Consider the following 19,609-nt stretch of genomic DNA (forward strand, 5'->3'; position numbering starts at 1 on the left):
CTGCCTCGGGCCCTGAGGCCCCCTCTCCCCCATGTCCTTATATAACTCAGGGATGCATAAGACAGTTGCTTAGCAGATCTCTCTCCCAAGCAAGGGCCACACCCAGGCTTCTCAGTGGAGTGGGAATAGAGTGAAAAGCAGCAGGGAGAGCTGAGCAGAGCGTGGGCTCTAGACAGACAGGCACGGTTCAAGTCCTGGCTCTGCCCCCTCGAGCTGGAGAACCGTACGTAACTATCCAAACTTCAGTTCTTCGATCTGTGCAATGGGTGTAACAGTAGATCGCCTCTCAGGGTTAGTTGGGACCAGTCGGGTGAAGTATGCAAAGTACTGTCACAGGGAGGCTCAGGGTTATGTCCTTCTCTGCTGCTAGACACTTTGCCTTCTTCCTTGTTCATACCAGACTTCCCTGAGGCTCATTTGGTCATTGCCAAGTAAGGCACGAGCTCCTGCTCTGAGTGGGGGGAAGCGATTTCGGATGACCCGTGGGAACCCATAGGCGCAGAGAGAGAGAGAGGAAGCACGCCTGCTGCCCAGAGACCATTGGGATATTCGGTGGGGGGGTGGACGCTGCGGTCTGAAGAACCGTGTTCTGGCCCCGGATCTGCCATGTCACCTTGGGTGACCTTGGGTGAGTCACCTCACCCTTTTGGGCATCAGTTTCTCAAAGTCAGGAGTGTGGTAACAGTTCCCATCTCACAGGATTCGTATGACAGTGTAGTGAGGCCGTGCACACAGAGCGTGGATCTGCAGGTGGGGCGCCTGGCTGGCTCAGGAGGTTGAGTGTCCAACACTTGATTTCAGCTCAGGTCATGATCTCGCGGGTTCGTGGGTTCGAGCCCCGTGTCGGGCTCCGCGCTGACAGTGTGGAGCCTGCTTGGGGTTCTGTCTCTCTCTCCCTGTCTCTCTTTTCCCCGCCCCCTCACCCCCCTCTCAAAAATAAACATTTTTTAAAAAGCATCTACACACAGAGGGGCCAGCAAACGTTAGGTTTCCTTCTTGGGCCTAGGGACATTTCAGAGACGCTGCTATGAGAGACAGTGTTCCCTCTTCTCCGGAGAGTCTGTGTTCCTCTCCCCAGTGGTGCATCTCTGAAGATGGGAGGAGAATTTTACTCTTGGAGTCTCTCACATTCTAAGCAGGAGTCCAGACTGGCCTAAAAGTCAAAATGCTCAGCCCAGAACCTGGGTACCAGTCAGTAGTAGTTTCTATAGCATTGTCGTCACTTTACCACGTTACGATTACTGCAGGATTCCTAATTCCCAAAGTCCCCTTGATGCATAGGAGGCCAGGCAAGTGGGCCTGGCAGGAACCCATTACCTGCCCCTCACCCCCACCTTGACCCCCAACCCAGAATTCCTGCTTGCTGCAGCCAGCGGGCTGGTGACCTGGTTCTTTCACTATGACTATCATGTACCGAGCCGGTGTTTGATGTGTAGTAATTCATTCAGTCTTTAAAGACCACTGCTAACATTTTACAGAGGAGATGGAGATACCTGGCGTCTAAAGAGGTTAACTTAACCCCAGATCGTACAGCCAGTAAGAGGCACAACTGGGGTTCAGACCAGTGCATCTGGCTTCAGAGCCCACGTGCTTAACCATTACCTTATTGTAGCAACAAATGATGAGAACCGTTCTCCTGTGATCGAAGGCAGACAGGAGAATGTGCCTCCGTGTTGGGGAAGAGATCAGCTGGGCATCCAGGGCAGTTGAACCCTGGAACACAAACGCTCCTGAGACTGTCTCTGGTCTGCCTTTCTGTGCGCGTTGGTTAGGCTCTGACCAGCCCCCTCCACAAAGCATCTGGCTAGGGCTATAGTTTTCATTTTCCCAGCATCATCTTCTGAAGGTTGATCATCGGAACCTCACCATTTCAGGTCTCCGGTTAATAATCCCAGTGAGGGGTGTGTGGGTGGCTCAGTGAGCTAAGCGTCTGACTTTGGCTCAGTTGTGATCTCAGGGTTCATGAGTTCGAGTCCTGCGTCGGGCTCTGTGCCGACAGCTCAGAGCCTGGAGCCTGCTTTGGACTCTGTGTCTCCCTTTCTCTCTGCCCCTCCCCTGGTCACATTCTGTTTCTTTCTCTCCCAAAAATAAATGTTAAAAAAAAAATCCCAGTGAAGGATTCTGATCGGCCTACGTTGGTGTGGGCATAGACCCTCTGGATCAATCGACAAGGTCCAGTAAGGAGGGCTTCTCTGAGAAGGAAGAGGGGTCAGGTAGCAATATGGAAATATTAACCCACCCCATTCCCTCGTCCTCTCCATGGAAGAGTGTGGTTGGGGTGGGTTGGATGGTTTTCCAGAAGGAAAGTAGATTTGCACTGACCAGAAAACCAAATTGTTGTCCACCATAGACTGGCACAGCCTGTTGGAAGCAAGAACAGAGTTCTGAATGTGTAATTGAGGTTGAGGGAGAAAATACCAGAAAAAGACAGGGTTATGTAGGGGAGGAGAGAGAGAGTCAGTGAAGGCAGCGGGGCTGGGAGGCTGAAGGTGGACCGGAATGAATGGGAAAACAAAGGCTTCTATAGTGGTCACGTGTATCTAATAAACAAAAGAAAATAAACATGGAAACAGAAAAATAGAGCATTTCGGTCAGCCTCACATTTGGCTACCTAATATGATGCCTATTTCCTAGATGAGGAAACTGAGGCTCAGAAATATGAAGCAGTTTGTCTCAGATCACAGAATCTTCTCGCTTTCCTGCCAGGTGCTGTCTCCGTGACACTTCTGGAGAGGCAGACCGTGCTGCTAATTCAGAGAAGTCACTTGGGTGCCGTGGTGGGGCCTCCCTGTTAATGAGCTGGTGCTGTAATCCTGAGGAGGAAGGCCCGTGGGATTCCAGGGCTGGCGGCAAAGCCTTTGTTTTCTCCTGTCCCCGGCTCACTTTCAGCGGGTCCCTCACCCTCTCTAGGTTTCGCTTCCCTGTCGGCACCATGAGGACCCTGGCTGGGGTTTGTCCACGGGACCATTGTGCTGGCATTTTAGATGAGACCATTTTTACCTTAGGAGGTTCTCCCCCGTGAAATGGCAGGAACACTCGCCTTCATGTGACAGCCAGACCACCCCCACCCACTTTCAAACATCCTGGAACACACAGCACCCCATGGTTGAGGACCACCTAGAAGGTTCTCAGACCTAAATCCCGGGGTAAGCCCTGACCATGCTGGCCTACAGACTCACTGGCCTGGGGTAGAGGGTCCAGGAGGGAAGGCGGTTTGCCTTTAACTGGCCTGACATTATCTGGGAAAAGGCTCCTCTTACCTTGGATTCTTTTGGTCATCTGCAGTTAAGGGGACAGATGAGAGTTTCTGTTACATATCTCCATACAGTCTAAGTTCACGGCTCTGTGTGTGTGTGTGTGTGTGTGTGTGTGTGTGTGTATAATATATAACTTCTTACATTGTGTGATTTTTTTTTTTGTTTATAAAAGTAATATGTGGGATTTATGTATAGGAAGATAGGTACAATGATACCCATTGCAACAATATTTGTAACAGCAAGAAATGAGAAATGATCCAGCTTATTCCTGAAGAGTTATGGTACTATCCTACAATGAAGTCTTCTTCAGCTACTGAAAATTGTAGGAAATGTGTAATCTCTTGTAAAAATGTATGTACACACCGTGAAGGGACAAAACACAAGCTGCAAGATAGTAGGCTTCATCTGATTTTATTTTTCAAAAGTATTTTTATTTACACATATACTTCTTATTTATGTAAATAAACGTGGAGCTGTGTGCAGCAAACACTTAAAGTGTTTATCTCTGCCAGGATTATGGAGACTTTCAAATCTGTAAATGTTTGGATTTTTGATAAGCAGCATTGCTTTGGTCATAAGAAAAACATATTTATAAACGAGTATATAGATTGATACAGTCTGGACAGTCTAGAATTCCAGACAGTCTGGAATAAGACCCACAAAGAAGGACGTGAAAGTTATTCCTGATGTTGCCACAATGCACCACCCTAGTCTTCCTTTCAGTATTTTTTCTGCGCACAGAATGGTAGGACCTGGTAGTGGTAAAGAGCACAGACTTCAGGATGCTTGCGTGGCCCAGTCGGTTAAGCATCCGACTTCAGCTCAGGTCATGATCTCACGGTTCGTGGGTTCGAGCGCCGCATCAGGCTCTGTGCTGCCAGCTCGGAGCCCGGAGCCTGCTTTGGATTCTGTGTCTCCCTCTCCCTGTCCCTTCCCCACTTGCACTCTGTCTCTCTCTCTCAAAAATAAACATTAAAAAAAAAAAAAAGCACAGACTTAGCATATGTCTGTCCTTAGAGCTGGGTAACCATCTGCAAGCTCCTCAGTTTTCTCATCTGTAGAGAAGGGGGATAATAATTTTCCCTGCTCCGAGGGTCCTGGCTATAAATGATCTGCACAAGGATATATATATATGCACATGATATGCAAAATGATTTGCAGAGGAAGATGTAAGTGATGTGCAGAAGTCTGCACAGCTGTGCACCTGGCAAGTTCTCAGTAAATATTAGTGTTTGTTACGACTATTGGGCATGTGCAGCGTGTCAGGTTTTTGCTAATCCCTGCAGTCAGTGTGCCCTTCGTCCAGGGTGCGCAGCTCACCCCCGGCAAGTGTGAAGTTCTCTCACCACATCCTGGCTCCCACTGGGTTTTACTCAAAAAGCAAAAACAAGAACCCACAAACCTAAAAGACGTTTGCTACGTGCATTTCAGCTTTTTAAGCCAGAAAAGCGGTGTCCTCTTTATCAGAAACATTTTAAAGAATAAAAGCATCTAAAGTTAAAAAATGTAAGACCCGGGGCACCTGGGTGGCTCAGTTGGTTAAGGGATCCAACTCTTGATTTCATCTCAGGTCATGGTCTCACGAACTGTAACAATGCGGAGCCTGCTTGGGATTCTTTATCTCCCTCGCTTTCTCTGCTCCTCCTCGGCTTGGGAGCACATGCGTTCTCTGTCTCTTTCTCTCAAAATAAATAAATAAACATTAAAAAAATGTTTAAAAGAAAAATGTAAGACCCCCTTGTGTGCTCTCCCCAAATCCTGCTTCTGGGGAGGTGGTTACCATTAGGTTTGATGTATAACCTCACAGACCCTGTTCTGTGTTTGTGGGTGTATGTGTGCACACAGTACGTGTATGTCTTTTAAAATACAACTGGAATTCTGTACATTCTATCGTATGCATCAATCACCATCATGTTCAGGGCAACATGTTATGGATGAAGTCCCAAGTTAGTACATACAAATGCAATCTCCTTTTTTTTTTTGATATATGTATTTTTTTAAGTGGGGGAGAGGGGCGAGGGGGGGAAGAGAGACTATCAAGCAGGCTCTACACTCAGCGTGGAGCCCCATGTGGGGCTCGATCTCGTGACCCTGGGTTGGTGACCTGAGCCGAAACCACAAGTTGGACGCTTGACTGAGCCACCCAGGTACCCCTGCAACCTCTAGTTCACGGCTGGGCCGCACCACAGTTTTTCTAACTCCTTTGCCAGCTAGGCTTTGGCAACAACTGGGTGCTTTCCAACTTCTTACTCTTTCCAATAATGCTTCTGTAAGCTTCCATATATATTATAAACATGATTTGGGGGAATCTATTTCTAGAAAGAGAATCGCTGTGTCAAATATATTTCTTTCTTTTTTTTTTGCTTCTGTAAGCTTCCATATATATTATAAACATGATTTGGGGGAATCTATTTCTAGAAAGAGAATCGCTGTGTCAAATATATTTCTTAATTTCTTTTTTTTTTTAAAGACACATTTATTCAGCGTCATGATCAGACTATTACATTTAGCAATCAATAGCATGGGTGCAAAAAAAGAAAATCTACATTAAAACCCTTTGTTGGAATGCTTTACACTTTCCACAGAACAGAAACTAAAATAACCTGTTATACAATTAGTCACAAATACAGTCCTCGAGTTTTTTGCCCATACACATGAGTATTGTCTAAAACATGTCTTCTTTGTAGCAGCTAGGCCCTGCCACATTCTTTCTTTTTTTTAAACAATCTCTTTGGAGAAGCAACAAATATATTTCTTAAAACCCAGTTTTAGTTATTTGTTTGTTCGTTTGTTTTAGAGATTGAGAGAGCGAGCGAGCAGGGGAATGGGGCAGAGGAAGAGAGAAAGAACCTTAAGCAGGCTCCACCCTTAGCACGGAGCCTGATGCAGGGCTTGATGCCGTGACCCCGAGATCATGACCTGAGCCGAAATCAAGAGTCGGACACTTAACTGAGCCACCCAGGCGCCCCAAACCAGTTATTTTTTCCCAAACATAAGAGGCGGTCTAGCAAAGTCCGTCCGTTCATTGATTCAGCTGTGCTTCCTGTGCCAGCTGTGCCCGCAGTGCAGCTCTGGATACAGCAGAAATGACCTCTTTCCTTATGGAGATGATAACTTATGAAACAGGCCCCACCTTCCTACCTGCTGCCCTTGCTTCTGATCCTTGTGAAACGGGAGAAGGACAGAGGAGTGTTTTCATTAGAGGAGACTGCATGGGGAAAAGCCCCTTTGAGCTGTTGGAGGCAGCCCCCCACCTGGCAGGGGACACCTCCTGTAAACACCATTCAGGCAGCCTGAAGTCCCAGGGCTGCCGGGAGGGGCCGCCCCACCCTCCTGGGTGGGCCCCGTCTTGGGGGGCAGACGTGGGGCAGAAGGGGAAGTAGCCGCCATCCAAGAGGCTGGCTGGCTCATGCCTAAGGGAGGGCCTTGGAGACCAGCTGTGTGTCCTTGCGAAACTGTGGTGGTTTCTGCTTTTCCTCTTTCTTCTCAGGCGGGGAATGGAGACCCTGGTCGGGGAGTGGCTCCTGCCTCCCTCCAGGGAGGCTCATGCTGGGTCTGAGAGGCAGTCACTGTTGTTCCCAAAAGATTTCCTAGGAAATCTGTGCTGGCCATTGTTGGTGTTTGCAGGGGCCCCGTAGGGAGGAGGTCAGGCAGGCCCCCCCCCCCCCCCCCGTTCTTACCCAGGAGCCCAGAGAGGTGGTGACTTGTCCTGGCCTCCCAGGTAGTCCTCAGCAGAGCCAGGTTCTCCTGTGGGTTTCCTGGTTTTGAACCTCACTCTGCCACAGCCGTTGGTCCCTCCGGGCCTGTCATCAGCAGACGGAGCACCTGCCATCTACTTAGCTTTGACCGGGCTCAGAGACCAGCTTTCCTGACCATTCCCAGGACCCTCGGCCAGGCTCCAGCCTAAGATTCTTGAGTCTGCTGGCTCACGTGCCCCATGGACAGGGCATTTACACAGCGCTGGGCTTGGAGCCGAGTGCCTCGTGTGTGTCATTGAATCCTCGTGGCAACCCTACAGAGTAGTTCTACGGAATCACCACCCCTGTATCACAGACAGGGAAACTGAGGGTCAGAGGTGTACTAACTGTCCTGACCCCTGCCTGTCTCCTGCCTTATCTGCTGCCACCTCCTCTCCCTCTAGCCACTCTGCCTTGCCCCTTCCAGGCCCTTCAGCCCATTTGTCATCCCTGTCTGTAAATCTCTTCCCCCAGATCTTGACCTCCTGTCTAAAAGAACCGCCCGTCCGCCTCTCACGTGCCGTGGGGCTTGTGGAGGGCCTGTTTTTACTGCTAGAGTAACAAGCCACACTAGGGTGGAGATTTTGGTCCACTCCTGCACCTAGAACATAACAGATGTTCAATTAATATGTGTTGAATGAATGGATGCCTGGCACATAATAGATGTTCAGTTAATATTCACTCCTTCCTTCCCTGTTTGTGCTCTCTCCCGCTCACTGTCTCTCTCTCCCTCTCCCTCTCTCTCCCTCTCACTTCTCTGACCGTAGACTGCCTATCCCATCTTTCCACCCTTTACACAGTTAGGAATATGTACTTACTGGTGTTTGTCTGGTTGTCCTCTCCTTCCACCACTAAACTTTGAGCTGCCGAGGGCAAGGGCTTAGTTTGCTCCTGGCTGATGTCTGCCTCCAGATGGCACCCTGATGAATAGGTGAATGAACCAATGAAAAAGAAGAGCCCAGGGGCACCTGGGTGGCTCAGTCGGTTAAGCGTCTGACTTCAGCTCAGGTCATGATCTCGCAGTTCGTGAGTTCGAGCCCTGTGTTGGGCTCTGTGCTGACAGCCCAGAGCCTGGAACTTGCTTCCGATTCTGTGTCTGCCTCTCTCTCTCTGCCCCTCCCCTGCTCATGCTCTGTCTCTCTCTCTCAACAATAAATAAATGTTAAAAAAAAAAAAAAAGAGAAGAGCTGAGACTGGAACCAGCTCTCTGGTATTCAGGCCTATGCTCTTAGCATTATGCTCCCTCCTGGTTTGAAATTGTGGGTCTGATTTCAGGCTCTCCAGGACAGCAGTTGTTATGTGACTGTGGTTCGGGCCAGCTCATTTCAAGACCTAGACAGGCTTCTGGGGCGGCTGGCAGTTGTAACAGCTTTGCAACTTGTCTTGCTTTGAATTAAGCAGCAGCAGTCTGCTCAAGGTGTTGCTTTCCTCTTGAATTTATTTTTTAATCAAGATGAAACTTACCTGTTTTTTCTGTCATACAAAAGTTTATGTTAACTTACTAGTTGGAATGCTTTAAAAAAAGGTTTTTTTTAAGATTTTATTTTATTAAAAAAATTGTGTTTAATTTTTATTTTTGAGAGAGAGGGAGAGAGAGAGCGTGCACACGTGCAGAGTGCAAGCGGGGAGGGGCAGAGAGAGAGAGAGAGAGAGAGACATAGAATCCGAAGCAGGCTCCAGGTTCTGAACTGTCAGCACAGAGCCTGATGTGGGGCTCAAACCCACCAACCGTGAGATCATGACCTGTGCCGAAGCTGGATGCTTAAACCGACTGAGCCACCCAGGCGCCCCCAAAAAGATTTTATTTTTATGTAGTCCCTATACCCAACATGGGGCTTGAACTCCCAACCCCGAGATCAAGAGTCACATGCTCCAACTGAGCATTTGGCATTGGACTCTTCTCTTAGTATTGGGCTTGTGAAGGAAGACTGGCTGGTGCTGTTGGATGGCTTAAAGATACATTTAATTTTTGTTAGTCTGAAAGTCTTGTATGTTCATCATGGGAAACCTGAAGAATTCAGAAAAGTAGAAGAAACCTAGCCTGGTCTCATGATCCACACACAACCATTTTAGCCAGTTGGCGTATTTCCTCCAAGTCAGTTCATGTATATTTTGCCCCTTTTTTGTGGGGGAAGGGAGCATCGTGCCGACCACACACTGTTCACCTGTGCGTCCTCCCCTTTCCTGCTGCACCTTCCAAGTCTATAAATACAATATCTTAATATGGTGTTAAATATTGACATATTTAAATACATGTTAAGTAATATCAAATGTTAAATACATACTAAACATTTAATATTGATATGTATTCGTACGTGTAATTCAGTGTTAAAATATTGAATAAAAATACTTCAAAACTAATTTTAATGCCTATAAAATACTCCGTCATAGGCCAGTACATCACACTTTACTTTTCTTTTTTTCTTTTTTGAGAGAGAGAGAGAGAGCAGAGGAGGGACAGAGGCAGAGGGAGAGAGAGTCTTAAGCAGGGTCCGCAGCGCTGTCGGCACAGAGCTTGATGCAGGGCTCTGTTTCATGAACGTGAAATCATGACCTGAGCTGAAATCAAGAGTCGATGCTTAACTGACTGAGCCACCCAGATGCCCCATCACACTTTCCTTAATCTGCTCAGTTGTTTACCCTTTTACCTTATCTTTCTTACCTCTCTCTCAATTTCTTAGTTTCTCTCTCAATTTCTTAGTTTGTGTGTGTGTGTGTGTGTGTGTGTGTTTGATATGCCATCATAAGCCCTTTTGGGAGAAGACAATATAGTATATGAGAAGTTTTATTTTCTTTATTTCTTACATAAGAAGTTTTAAAGTCACTCCCTCAGCTTTGTGCAGAGACAGTATCATAGCCAGTGAGCTTTATCCAAGGCACAATTATTTCTGGCTAAAATCACTCTCTGAAAGCTAAATAATTATGGTTCTTTTTAATTTGTCACTATTACAATAGCACTTGGATGAACATCGTTCTGCATAATTTTTTTATATTTGAGATTTCATTAGGGTAAATATCTAGGTTTGGGATTACTGCATCAGAAGAGTGTATAGATATTTTAAAGTTTCTTGCAATTTATTGCCCCACTACTTTTCTGAAAGGCTCTTCAATTTATACCGTTATTAGCAAGAAGGAAATTGCATGTCTCAATATATCCTTCCAGCAGTAGATATATTTTTAATGATCAAAAATTTGCTAGATGGGAAATGGCATCTGTTAATTGACTTGGAACGTCTGTCTCTTGAGTTCACACCCCAGCACTGTGGGTGGAGGAATGTCCATCAAATACTGTATCTGATTTTTGTCTTGCAGCTGACTTTGGTGTGTCTGCCAAGAATCTGAAAACTCTGCAGAAACGAGATTCCTTCATAGGAACGCCTTACTGGTGAGTTGTGCAGTTTCTGGAAAGGGAATGGTAGACTGAAGGCTCAACCTCAGACTCCCCAAGGTGACCTCTGGCCACGTCAAGGGCTCCTGAGTCAGCCTGCTGGGTCTGAGCCTGGTCTCCACCACTCACGAGTGCTGTGACCTTGGCCAAGTTGCTTAGCTTCCTTGTCCCTCCGTTTCCTCCTCTATGAAATCAGGGATAGAACAGCACCTACTTCACAGGTTGCTGAGAGGATGAAATGCAATGATGTGTATAGAAAATACTCCATTAGGGACACCTCAACGGGAACCCCTAGAAAATGGTTTAATTCTTTTTTTTTTTTTTAAGTTTATTTATTTTGAGAGAGAGAAAGCGCATGTGCGAGTGGGGGAGTGGCAGAGAGAGAGGAGAGAGAGAATTCCAAGCAGGCTCCGCGTGCTGTCAGCACAAAGCTCGATGTGGGGCTCGAACCCATGAACTGTGAGATCATGACCTGAGTTGAAATCAAGAGTGGGGTGCTTAACTGACTGAGCCACCCAGATGCCCTGAAAATGGTTTACTTCTTAATTAATTCAACAAGTACAGGTTGAATGTGAGGCCCTGGGCTGGGACTGTGAGGATGAACAAGTTCAATTCCTACCCTCCCATGAAGTTTCTCTGGACTTCTCTAGGCCATTGTGTTTCCTTCTTTCCCCAAACTATTACTTAAAAAAAAAAAAAAAAAAAAAAAAAAAAAAAAAAAAGCAACAAAATAAAAAAAACCAAACGAAACAAAAAACCTCTCTCAGTTTCACACCTAACTGCTTTCTGTTTTTCATGTGCATTACTTCTCATTGTGGAGTTAGGCTCCTTTCTTGCTTGCTTATTACTCACCCTTTCTTTCTTTCTCTCTGCCCTTTCATTCCTCTTTCTCCTGTTCTCTCCCATCCGTTCTGTCTGTGCTGGTGTATTCTCTCCACACCCCCCACCTTGTGCCCCCAGTTTTTTCTGGGCACCTTCCCCTCTGCCTCTACCCACCCCTTCCCCAGGACTCTGTGTTCTGGATTGTTGCTGCCATCTTGTGGTAGGCTTCGGGAACTGCAGCGGGACATGGCGTTGGAGCTCCTTGAAGGCATCTTACTGAGTGAAGACCATCGTAAGGAAGACAGTGGGATGGACAGCAATGCAAATCGTGATTCAGGAGTGCTGCCAGCTCTCTGACACTAGCTTGTGGTGGTCCTGACCCCCGAGTCTCTGAGAAGGGCCTATGAAGGCCAGGTTCTTAGCCCTGTGTTATCCCTTGGTTGGTTCAGGATGGCCCCCGAGGTGGTGATGTGTGAGACCATGAAGGACACCCCGTATGACTACAAAGCTGACATCTGGTCCCTGGGCATCACTCTGATTGAGATGGCCCAGATCGAGCCCCCGCACCATGAGCTCAACCCCATGCGGGTCCTGCTCAAGATTGCCAAGTCGGATCCCCCCACTCTGCTCACGCCTTCTAAGTGGTAAGGAGCAAGGCCTGTCTGCCTGAGGGTGTTTGCTGCATGGCCAGCAGGCCTGGGTCACAGGGCAGGTAGGATTGGGTGGGTGGAGTGCCCAGAGTGGGGGAGCAGTCGGGGCCTGGAGGTCTCTGGGCCTTTCTGAGCTACCCGGGCCCTCCATGTGCTCTGGACATGGGTTGTCCATCAAAGCAGACTGGGTGATCCCATAAGCCGGATCCCGCTGTGGGAGTCAGTGCCTAAATGAGCCCCAGCAGCCACATGGCACGACCCTGGGCTGGGAACTGAGGCTTGGGCATAAGTCCCTGTACTTGTGTGTATTACCGTGTGGCCTTGGGCAAGTCCCTGCTCTCTGATTTCCACATCCCATCCGTACGGTGATGTTCACAATGAAAAGGTCATCATGAAAACCCCGTAGCCTTCACTGCTTTAGCTCATGAAGGCGCCTTTGTCTTTGAGGGCTGTGTTTGGGAAGCACACAACTCCCAGGAGAGTAGAGTGTGCGACGGGGAGAATTTTCTCAGTTTCTGCCCTCCTTGGAGCTGACTGCTGCCACCGGTGGGCGCCCCCCACCCCCGCTCCCCCAGGTCTGTGGAGTTCCGAGACTTCCTGAAGGTGGCGCTAGATAAGAACCCAGAGACCCGGCCCAATGCTGCGCAGCTTCTGGAGGTAAGCGGTGCCCCTCTCCCGGGGGTGGCGGCCTGCCCCCTCTGCCCTGCCCTTGCTTTGGAGGCAGGAGATGGCCTGGAAGCTGGGTGTGTTTCTCCTCAGCTGGGGTGACCACAGGAGCAACCATTTATTCATCAGCTGATTCTCGCTGGGCGCCTCCTGAGTGCCTGCTCTTGTCCTGGGAGGGCTGTCGTGTGGAGGCTCCCCCAGAACCTGTCCTCAAACAGCTTATGTTCTACTGGGGGAGACAGGCTGCAGACAGTGGGTAGGTGCACATGAAGGGGGGAAGAAAAATAAAGCAGCTCAGGAAGAGGGGGGCCTGGGAGGGTTTGCTCCCCGATAAAAGGAGGGCATGGAGGGGCTCTGTGTGAACAGACACCCAGAGTGGGGGAGGGGACTAGGTAAGTGGTCCTGGGGAGTGGAGGCAAAGGCCTGGCCTGTGAGCATGGCTGGGAAGGGCTAGGAGGCCAAGGCACCGAGCCAGGGGTGAGGGCAGAGATCAGAGAGGCGTGTGGTCTGTCCACCTGAAGTTTGGATGGTTTGCCGAGAGGGTACCCGTACCGCCACGGCGCGCTCACTACTCTGATGCTTTGCAGGACACAGACCCCAGAAGGAAGGCAGGTGCTCAGCGTGAACCATACCGTCTGTGCAAACAGTTTAGGCAGAGCGAGCCACTCCTGTCCCTTCACGGTGGACCCCTCCCCAAACCCAAGTTTCCAGCGGCTTGCTAAGGGCCGGTGGCAGAAGCAGGCCCTTCAAAGGGGGGCAGGCAGGCTGCCGCGCTCGCTCTTTTCTGCACGAAGGGCCGTGTCGCACAGGGTCACACGGGGTCCAGGACTTGAGCTTTACCCTGTGTGCAGTGGGGCGCCCCTGAGGATTTGGACTGGGGAGACGGCGTCTGACTTATACTTACAAGGGCCCCTCTGGCTGCCATGTGAGGAGCCTCCGGCCTTAGCATGGGGAAGGTGACGGTGGTTTCCTAGAAGCTTTTCGAAATATTGGGGGCAGCTGGGAGCTGCTCTTTGCCTGGGCTAGTGCCTTGTGTTTTGACAGTGGCACATGTCACCTGCCCAGCCATCCTCAGGTGGGCCAGTTGCTGTCCCCATGCCATCAACGCTGATGGGGGATGGAGAGACAGTGGCCTGGGTGCTGGGGAGGGGCTGCTCCTCCACACCCTGCCCCCTCTGGTTCTTCCGCGTGTGTGACCCAGCCTCTGATGTGTGCTGGGGGGGAGGGACCAAGAGGCCACACCAAGCACCGAGCCTTTGTTCACGATCGGCCACTCTCCCTGCGTACCTGCTGTGTGCCAGACGCTGGGCCCCCGGTCGACATGCTGGGCTACAGCGCATCCCTCTGGGGTGTGCAGCACAGCGATTAAGTGTGTGGACTGTGGTTGTAAGGTCCTGGGTTCAAATCCCAGCTCTGCCACTTACTGGCGGTAAGACCCTAGGAAATTGGCTTCACTTATCTGTGACCCTGTTCTTGCTCTGAAATGGGATAAGAGCAGTGTCCCCCTTAACAAGGTAGCTGTGAGGGTTAAGTATGAAGATACGGTCAAGTGCTTAGCTAAGGGCCAGCTCGCTGAGTGATGCATTGAATTCCAATGCCTGGAGTATCCTGAGGCCTCATTTTCTGGGTATTGTGTGCTGGTTGGTGGGGAAGCCAGAGGTGGGGGGGGGGGGGGGGGGGGCGTTGCCGTTGGGGCCGATTGTTTCCTGTAAGCAGAGCCTCCTGGCCTGATAACATCCGGCCTCTAGGACAGTCAGGACATTCCACGGAGAAGAGACCAGCTGTCCTCCGTTCCCACATGGCAGCCCTAAAGCCTCAGCCTGAGCCAGGAATTTTTACTCTGTAGTTGGAAAAAATGTCCTGCCAGGGGATCTTCAGCGTGAGACAGAAAGGGTTGCAGAAGAAAGGAGAGATCCCTTGAGATCAATAAAACCTGGCTTAGGCCGCCGTCAGCCTTTTCCGTGTGCCGCTTTATCTCTGGGTGTGGGAGGGTAGACCATGACTTGCTGAGGTCACCCGGCTTTGAGTGACAGGTAGACCTCAGGTCTTGGCTTCCCAGTGCCCCCCCTACAGAGCCGCTCATGCCCCTTGTATCTGCCTGCTTCTGGGAGGTTCCTCCTGGCCCCTCAGCCTCCCCACCCCGACCCCTTGTTCTGCCTTGAGCTCACGTTGGTTTCCGATTCACTTGCTCGCTTGCACAGAGATTCTTGGGGACCGTGTCCCGTGGTGACTAGTAACCCAGGCTCTGACCACCCGGCACGTGAGTGGCGCTCGTTCTGTGCCTCAGTTTCCTCGTCTGTGAGATGTGGATAGCGCTCACTTAACGGAATCGTGTGAGTGAATGAGATTCTTTCCGTACTGTTTTTAGCGTTGTGGCTGGCACGTCAGGTGCTCAGTGTATACTTGTTGAGTTTGTTGTCGCTCTCGTCAGCAGCATCAGTGACGTTTACGTTGTCGGACGCGGTGGTGGACCCCGGCCTCAGTGCTCGCCCCTGGGGACCCGGCCGCAGTGGCCACAGCCGGTGCTCGTCCTCACCCCTGCCAGCGCTTGGCTTCTGGGTCCCCACACCTTCTCGCCCGTCACTCCTCCTCCTCTTCCCCGTGACTGCTCACCGTGGAAGCGCATCAGGGCCTCGTCCCCCGCCTCCACTCACCCCAGTTACAGCGACGGCCATGCTTTCCCCTGTAGCCCACGCAGCCCCACCTGCCCCACCTGCCCCACATCTGCGCCCAGCCGTTTACGCTCCACCGCCACGCGGACGTCCACACCCGCGTGCCCTCTGCTTCCACCAGTGGCCGTCCTGTCTCAGTCCGTGGCAACCTGTCCCCTCAGGCGTCAGGCCCCAGACCGTGCAAGCATCCTTCATACCTTTCTTTCTTGCACGCTCCATGTCCGTTCGGTCAGGAAGTCCTGTGGTCCCTGCCTTCAAAACATGTCCAGAATCCGATCACTTCTCACGTCTTCCATTGCAGCCACGGGTCTGAGCTGCCATCAGTGTCTCTCGCTTGGATGATTGCTTCCTCACCGGTCTCTCTGCCCTCCTTCAGTCTGTTCTCAGCGCAGCAGCCAGAGGGAAACCTCCCGTCCCTCCCTCGTTGGCTCCCCTCTCGCTCAGGCTATCACCCAGAGTCTCGGTGTCCTGCAGGGACCTGCTTGATCTACCCACCCCATCTTGACCCCTTAGACCTTCTGCCTTCTTCTGGCCCCCTCACTCACTGCCACCCACTCTGGCCTTCTTGCTGTATTTCAGACACTCCAGGCATACAACTACCTCAGGGCCTTTGCACAGCTCTTCACACTGCCTGTGATGTGTTTTCCTGACACTTCCAGGGATGACTCTCCTTTTTAAGGTATTGTCTCAGATGTTAGCTTCTCAGTGAGGCTTCCACCAACTATCCTATTTCAGACTGCAAACCTGCCACCCCACCCCCCACATATTCCTAATTCTCCTTTCCCTGCCCTACTTTTGATTTTTTTCCATGGCTTACTTGTTTATTAAGTGTATTGTTAATCTCCCTGACCAGCATGTCAGCTCTCTGAGGACAGCAGTCTCTTTTGTTCACTGGTCTGTCCCAAGCATCCAGGACAGTGTCTGATATATGGAGGGCCCTCAGCAAGTATTCATTAAGTATAGTTACTTATTTTTACTCAACAAACTGTTGTGTAACCCTTTGTCCATGCCAGGTACTATTCTAAATGTTTAGCAAACGTTAACCAATTTAATCCTTGTGACAACCCTATGAAGTAGGAACTGTTCAGATTTCCATCAAACAGATGATAAAACTGAAGCACAGAGAGGTTAGGTAGCCGGCACAAGGTCACACAGCTTATAAAAGACAGAGCTGGGATATTGATCCTGGTTGTCTCCTTCCAAAGCCTGTTCTCTTGACCACTCTGGTAAGCCTCCTCTCCGAATGAACAAAGGAGAGAAGGAAGGAACGAAGAGAACAAGAACGAGAGAAAAGGTTAGCCGGGGGTGAATTGAACAGATGCTGACAACTGAAACCTGGAAAGGGGTATCTGGTGTTGTCAAAAGCCAGCCTCAGCGTGTAGGACCCCTGGCAGGTGGTTTCTCAGTACACAGAGGAAAGCTAGGCTCCTGCTCTTGGAAAGAATGTCTGTGTAGGTGGCGGGAGGGCTCCTGGCCAGGGAGAAGGTGCCGGTTGGTCAGCTGTGTGGCATCGTGGGGCACCCTGCAGAAATGGCACTGAACAGCTGTGCCTCTTCCCCAAGGAGCAGACGGCCGAGCTCCTCTCCGATGTGGGCCTCCTGCAGGGGTGCCTGAGCACCTTTCCGGTGACCCGTGTACCCGGACTGGCCTGTCCCCATGCTGGCACACACCGTGCTTCCCGCCTGGGAAGGCCCCAGCCCTCCTTGCAGGGCTTCTGTCTCTCTGCTGGGCCTCGACAGTTTGGGTTTGGGTGTTGTCCTTTTTAGACACATCCCTGGAGGTAGCCGAGCTGAGGCAGTGCAGGAGGTTGTCTCTGCTTCTTCTCTGCCAGGGCTGTTTACACAGCAGTGTTCTGGGCCTCATCAGCCACTGGAGGGTCTGCCCTGTCAGCCCCACTTGCCTGGGGATTCCGGGGTTGGCATCCAGGGCAACTGCCCAGCTCACCCGCACCTCTGTCAGAGGGCTTTTTCTTCCCCATGGCTTCCGCCTCTGCTTCCTAAGGACCCTGGGGTGCTCGTGGGAGGCAGTGGGGCAGATTGTCCTGCCTCAAGAAAGACTCCTGGCCATGCTGAAAAGCCACTGATTTGGTCAGTATGTAGTGTGCCCTGATGAAAACCTGGTATTTCCAGAAGCCTGTGCCTGCATTCTTTGCCTCTGCCACATCTGCTTCAGCAACTGCAGGGAAGTGTCCTGTGGCTTCCTGCTCAAATTCATGCGTGGGGTTGTGCAGTGTGAGGCTCGGGAACCTTTGGGAACTGATTCTCACCCTCCGTCCCAAAAGCTGTGCCCTGTGGGGATGCAGGAGGGAATAGGGTTGGCTGGGGGTGCAAACTGAGCCATGAAGGCTTCTCCAGCTATGCTGCTGCTGGTGGTGACGGTGGTCGTGGTGGTGACAGTGGCAGCGATGGTGGCGGCAAATGGTGTTGGAGGCGATAACAACGATGTGGATGATAGCTGCCATACTTGGAGCACTTCCTGTAATGCTTCGCACAACCATACTGTTGTTCCCAGTATACAGATGAGCACGCTGAGGCTTAGAGAGGTTAAGTGACTTGCCCAAGGTGGTGGTGGAAGCAGGATTTCATCCCAGGCACCCTGGCTGCAGAATGTAAAGCCAGTACTCTAACCACTACACTCTCCTGCCTCGCATGATTAGTAAGCCCTTTTGGAACCACACTCAAGACCTTTTGGAACCACACAGCAGCCAGACTGCTCCCTTTAAGGGGTGAGTGTTAATACCACTGCTCTGCTGTGCCCTCCAGCAGCTTCCGAGAAGAAAGTCTCAGTTTCTCACTACGGCTGGGGGGACCCTGCATGCACCACCCTGCCCTTCCTCCTCTGGCCCCTCCTCTCTCCTCTCCCCAAAGCCCTGCCTCCTCGGACTTCTAGCCAGCCATGCCTCCAGCACACAAGCTCAGTCCTGCCCCAGGGCCCTCGCGCTCTGCTGCTCCCCCTGCCTGGAATTCTCCGTGCCCAGATCTTTCCCTGGCCAGCCCCTTCATCTCCCTCAGGTCTTAGCTCAAATATCACCTCCTCTTGGAGGCCCCGCTGACCGCTGACCGCAGACTAAGTAGCCTCCACTGCCCAGCCCAGGCCCATGCAGTTCCAGCCTCTTGCTGTCCCATTACCTGATCTGACGTGATCCTGTTTGTGGGTTGGCCATGCGTCTGTTGTCTCTCCCCCTCAGCTGCAAGCCCGTAGGGGCAAGGACCTTGCCTATCCTGTTGTTGAGCCTTATCTCAGATCTCAGCACGTGGCACAGCATGTGGCTGTGGCAGGAATCAGATAGTCAATGGGAGGATGGGAGAGAAAGGAAAGAGATGAAATACTTAAAGTCTTTACTAGTTTGGACTAGAGAAAGCCCAGCTGGTGTAGGGCTCTTTAAAAGGAGTGAGGTTTGGTGCTTTTCACATGTGCAGAGTTAGGTGACCAAGTGGAATGGGGTGGTGCCTCATGAGTCTCCACAAATGAACGGTTGTAAACGAACAAGCAGATAAAAATGATTTGTAATGGACCTATCAGTTGTGAATGTGTTTACAGGGCGCTAGAAAATTTATTCTTCATCATTTACATACTTTCCTGCAATCTCGTTGACGCTGTTCCTCCGCTGATAAATTTTCTGACCGTAAAGGTGGCAGATGTCATCAGAGCCTTCCTCTACATTTCAAATGAGCAAACTCCAATTTAATGACTGCCCCCGCTCCCCATACACACTCCTGGTGCTGGGGGTTGGGCGCCCAAGGACAGATTTCTACCAGGGAGATGCTTGTGCTGATGTAACATCTGCTGAGGCCTTGAAAACTTTGGTGTTTTGCAAGGTGTGTGAAAGAACCTTCTTTCTTTCCCCTTCCTTCCTTCCTTCCTTCCTTCCTTCCTTCCTTCCTTCCTTCCCTCTCCCTTCCTTCCTCTCTTTCTCTTTCTCTCTCCCTTCCTCTCTTTCTCTCTCACCCTCTCTATTCCTTCCTTCCTTCCTTCCTTCCTTCCTTCCTTCCTTCCTTCCTTCCTTCCTTCCTTCCTTCGAGTGAGCCAGAGAGAGGGGGCAGAAAGAGACAGGGGGAGAGAGAGAGAGAATTCCAAGCAGGCTCTGCACTGACACAGGGCCTGAATTTGCAAACCATAAGATCATCACCTGAGCCAAAACCAAGAGTCAGATGCTTAACTGACTGATCCACCCAGGGGCCCAGAGCCTTCCTTTTTTAAAGATGCAATGTTTCTGTAAATGCCTAGGAATAGAACATATACAGCTTTGCCTTAAGAATTTGCAAACACATGCTCGCTCCGGCAGCACATGTACTAAAACTGGAGCGGTACAGAGATCACCACGGCCCCTGCGCAAGGATGATGCAGAGATCAGCACAGCTCTGTGCAAGGACGACATGCAAATTCGTGAAGCTTCCGTATTTAAAGAAAAAAATAA

At 50.6% G+C, this 19,609-nt stretch overlaps 1 protein-coding gene across 1 annotated transcript in view; it reads left to right on the forward strand.

Annotated features, from left to right (window-relative positions):
- The window catches only part of STK10 (serine/threonine kinase 10), a 114,497-nt gene that overhangs the window by 63,354 nt on the left and 31,534 nt on the right, over positions 1–19,609 (forward strand). Inside the window, exons 5-7 of the mRNA XM_042992338.1 lie at positions 10,307–10,379; positions 11,654–11,848; positions 12,430–12,511. Coding sequence (XP_042848272.1) covers positions 10,307–10,379; positions 11,654–11,848; positions 12,430–12,511 — 350 coding nt within the window. The remainder of the gene's footprint in view (positions 1–10,306; positions 10,380–11,653; positions 11,849–12,429; positions 12,512–19,609) is intronic.

This window comes from Panthera tigris, chromosome A1, assembly GCF_018350195.1.
Source record: "Panthera tigris isolate Pti1 chromosome A1, P.tigris_Pti1_mat1.1, whole genome shotgun sequence".
Lineage (NCBI taxonomy): Eukaryota > Metazoa > Chordata > Mammalia > Carnivora > Felidae > Panthera > Panthera tigris.